At 31.8% G+C, this 3,974-nt stretch overlaps 1 protein-coding gene across 2 annotated transcripts; it reads left to right on the plus strand.

The window, feature by feature from the left end:
• The first annotated feature begins 736 nt into the window (after positions 1-736).
• LOC137831137 (protodermal factor 1-like) lies at positions 737-3,388 on the plus strand. Of its 2 annotated transcripts, none has more exons than XM_068638689.1 (3): positions 737-1,697; positions 1,933-2,236; positions 2,851-3,388. In XM_068638689.1, exons 1-3 carry the CDS (start codon positions 1,544-1,546, stop codon positions 3,179-3,181), a joined length of 789 nt encoding a protein of 262 aa, XP_068494790.1. In that variant the 5' UTR covers positions 737-1,543; the 3' UTR covers positions 3,182-3,388. The 2 variants fall into 2 exon arrangements, with proteins under 2 accessions (XP_068494790.1, XP_068494789.1); XM_068638688.1 differs by having other exon boundaries at positions 1,348-1,715.
• Positions 3,389-3,974: the final 586 nt, after the last annotated feature.

A 3,974-nucleotide genomic window follows, 5' to 3' on the forward strand; every position in this document is an offset into this window, starting at 1 on the left:
AAAAAAATAGTTGGTATACTGATTAAATTAAATATTATTTTAGAGATTAAAAAAATTATAGATATTTAAATTTATTTATGTTATTGATAAATAGTTTCTAATTAGCTACCAATTATATTTAGATGCTAAATTTGGTAGTTAAAATTTTAGTAACTAATTTGATACTAATTTAGAAATAATAGAAACTAATTTAAATATTAATAATATTTTTGGTATCTAAAGTAGTACTAATTAGTCCATAGAAAATTAATTATTTTTTGTCTCTAAAATTAATTTATATTTAATAGTTTTTTTATAAGTGAATACGAAATTGAAATAAAAGTTTTAACACTTAATTAAAATCTGAAATGCAGATCAGTATGATTTTATAAATTCTAAAACACACGAAATTGAAATAAAAGTTTTAACACTTCATTAAAATGTGAAAATGTAAATGAGTATGATTTTATAAATGCTAAAACATCAAAGAGTATATTTTTATTTATTGATTTATGGAAACAGTAGTAGTAGAAGAAGATTTAAAACCTAGGAAATATGTATTAAAATTTTTGCTGTTCTGGAATGCAAAAATTCAATACTACAACTGTTTACCATACTTTCAGACAAAACAATGTTGGTCACTCTCATTTAATGTAAGACTGAAAATCTATGGCATTGTTGACTCCAACCACACACAAACACAATGGTAGAAGAAGTTTAGTGTATGTATATTGGCCACAGTAACCTATAGTACTCTACTCAAAGACAACCTATATATAGAACTTGCTAGCTGTTTCCAAGCCATTGTCATTAAAGTTTTCTTCCTTGTAGGAACCAAGGTGGGTTGGAAATTGAAAATTGGTAAATCAGATTATTTGCTTTCTATCAGGTGCACTCAAGCTTCCATGTTTATGTAATTGCCTTCTCAATGTCTATTTATGAATACAGAAACCATATATATGCATACTTACATACCATCAATTGGTGGTTAAAATCAACCAATTGCAACTGTTTCAGAGGGTAACATATTATATATGTTGATATTGTTTATACCTAGGGCATGTATGTCTCTGTCATTGTCCAATAAATGAGGTGCTACTGTGTTATTGATTATTATATATTCAACAGAACTTTTCTAATTATATTAAGGGGACAAGATGCAATGCAAAATAAGGTTTCTGTTTCCTAAACCATTTCAGAGCAAGCATGGCAAAGAAAATGATGTGGACCTTCAATTAGTACCACATTTGCACCCTAATTCCTTAAGATTTTGATAAAAAAGAAAGGGTTTGTGGAGAGAGGATTTGTATGTTTAGACATGTCCAACTGAATTGGTTTTTCAGAGAACTTGAGGCTTTATTACTGGAAGAAGAGAATTAATATCAAGAGTAAATGCACCCTGCAAGACATCAACTAACCACACACTCTTCCCACCTGCTAATATTTACTTCACTATTCTTTGAACCATTTTATATTCCATGCTTTCTCCCTTCTTCAAACCACTTCAAAATCCTTCTCTCTATTCTATATCTCTCTCTTGTGTTCTAAGCAGCTAGAAGCAACAATGGAGAGGAAAAGAAGCCATGCTTCTCTTACCATGCTTGCAATGCTTGTTGGATTGCTCTCTCAGAGCCTTGTCATTCCTGTAATGTCCATCACTGTTGAAGATCAGAAGAACTACTACACCCCTGATCCTCATGCTGGAACTCCCCCCTCAGGTTTCTCCGATTCTCTGTGTAATCCTCTAACTTACAATATTAGTTCAATATTCATACAAAAAACACAAATAGTATATGTTTCTAACAACTTCATGAGCAAAGATGTATTTTCATAAATTATAATTTGTTGCTCTTACATTCATGGAGTTTAAAATGGACCAAGTTAGAAGTTTATAGAAGGTTTAGATGATATTGGTGTACATTGTCTTGATATCTTCTTCTTCACTCATTTCAGGCTCACACAGGAGTCCTCCATCTCATGGCCATGGAAGCTCTCCACCCTCACATGGTGGAGGAAGTTATACTCCAACTCCATCAACACCCTCCGGTGGAAACTGTGGATCATCACCCCCACATCATGATCCAACACCATCAACTCCATCAACCCCATCCACACCTCCTTCAGGTGGATACTATGGAGGTACCCCCCCAACACCCATCACTGTGAGCCCACCAACCACCCCAGTAGACCCTGGAACCCCCTCTATCCCCTCACCACCTTACACTCCTTCCCCATCTCCCTTCACTGGCACATGCAAGTAAGTTACTTTCACAGCTTTATAATGTAGATCACCATTTACATGAAACATTTCTTTTTTCAGAAAATGTTTGTTTTTTCACTATAATATACACATCCTTAGACCAAAAAGGAAGAGAAAGCTGTGACATGAAAAAAACCTAGGTTGTATAAAATATATCAAGTTACTTCCATAATTTTTACACCTGTTGATTTTATTCTGTTTTTTTTGTCCTTTCATGTCACCTAGCAGTTTATACCTATGAGATAAGGGTACAAGGAGAAGTACAGGGAAAAAAGTGACCTAAAATGATTTTTTTTTATGTAATATATAATTTATAATAAGCTTTTACATGTTCTTTTAATTTAAACTTGTTACAGTAATTTTTTATAATACTCTTGTTTCTACTTCTCTTTACACCATCAATTTATCTCCCTTGTCTCTCTTCTTATTTTTCAGAAGAACATTGTAAAACTTTTTAAATGAATTTTTTTGTACACCCATTTTTTCTTTTCTCTTATCATTTCATTCTTTCTTCTCAAGATGTACAAACTTAAAAAAATCAATTTTTGTGTGGATAATATGTATTTTGTTTCCTGTTATAAACCTGATGGGTGTTTTCCTTTAATGTTCAGCTACTGGAGGAATCACCCAGCAATCATATGGGGAATCCTTGGGTGGTGGGGAACCCTAGGAAGTGCCTTTGGTGTGAGCAGTGTTCCAGGGTTCAGTCCTGGTCTGAGCTTGCCACAAGCACTTTCCAACACAAGAAGTGATGGTATAGGAGCACTCTACAGAGAAGGCACAGCTTCCTTCCTCAACTCCATGGTGAACAGCAAGTTCCCTTACACAACCAACCAAGTGAGAGACAGATTTGTGGCTTCACTCTCCTCTAACAAGGCTGCACAAGCACAAGCTCAGCTCTTCAAGATGGCCAATGAAGGAAGAATGAAGCCTAAACCATGAGATTCATTATTTCTTAGTCTAAGTTTAGTTTGGTGTGTCAATTTACTCAGTTCAAAAACATTTATATTTCATATTTATGTTAGTTTCTGTCATTTAAGCCTCTCACATGTGTTATTAATATGTCTTTAGATGGATATTGTCTTTCTTCTTCCAAATTTAATGCAAACTTTATGGTATTTGTTGAATAAACTTTATTAATTTCGAATATGCAAAGCCCCATTTGTTTAAATTTAAATGAATCACTGCTTTCTACATGTTATATTATTTCATATTCATAAGAAAACACTGTTTTTTCCTTTTAAAAACTATACTAGTTACTACTATAATTTTTTTAAACAGTTGTTTGAATTAAAAAAAAAATAAAGGTAATGTTTTCTTTGTAAAAAAAAAAAAAAAGTCGCATAAAAGAATCTTATGGTTCTAAGAAAAATCAATTTTAAGCATCAGGCTTTTGAAAAAATCAATGTGGTTAGAAGAAGGAATAGCTTCTTATTTAGAATTATTTAGGATTAATTTAATCTCTATGTGGTTAGAGGAAGAAATAACTTATTTTTAGAATTATTTAGGATTCATATACCTAATGTATTATATTCTTTTCTTTTCTCCCCTTTTCTCTAATGATTATGCATTATGAGGTATTATTTTCAAGAGAGAATAATTAATATTAAAATCTTAAAAAATATATAATATAACGAGAACAAAAATTAAGAATTAGAATCATAGTTGAAGTAGAGATCATCTTAATTACTGAGTCTTGTATGCCTTAAAGATGCCATTTAAATATTTAGTTTTG

This window comes from Phaseolus vulgaris, chromosome 6 (genome assembly GCF_000499845.2).
Source record: "Phaseolus vulgaris cultivar G19833 chromosome 6, P. vulgaris v2.0, whole genome shotgun sequence".
Classification (NCBI taxonomy): Eukaryota; Viridiplantae; Streptophyta; class Magnoliopsida; order Fabales; family Fabaceae; genus Phaseolus; species Phaseolus vulgaris.

Coding starts and splice junctions, on each gene's coding strand:
- LOC137831137 (XM_068638688.1), top strand. CDS start 1,544: ATGGAGAGGAAAAGAAGCCATGCTTCTCTTACCATGCTTGCAATGCTT. Junction 1,716..1,932: donor AGGTTTCTCCGATTCTCTGT/GTAATCCTCTAA, acceptor CACTCATTTCAG/GCTCACACAGGAGTCCTCCA. Junction 2,237..2,850: donor CCCTTCACTGGCACATGCAA/GTAAGTTACTTT, acceptor TTTAATGTTCAG/CTACTGGAGGAATCACCCAG.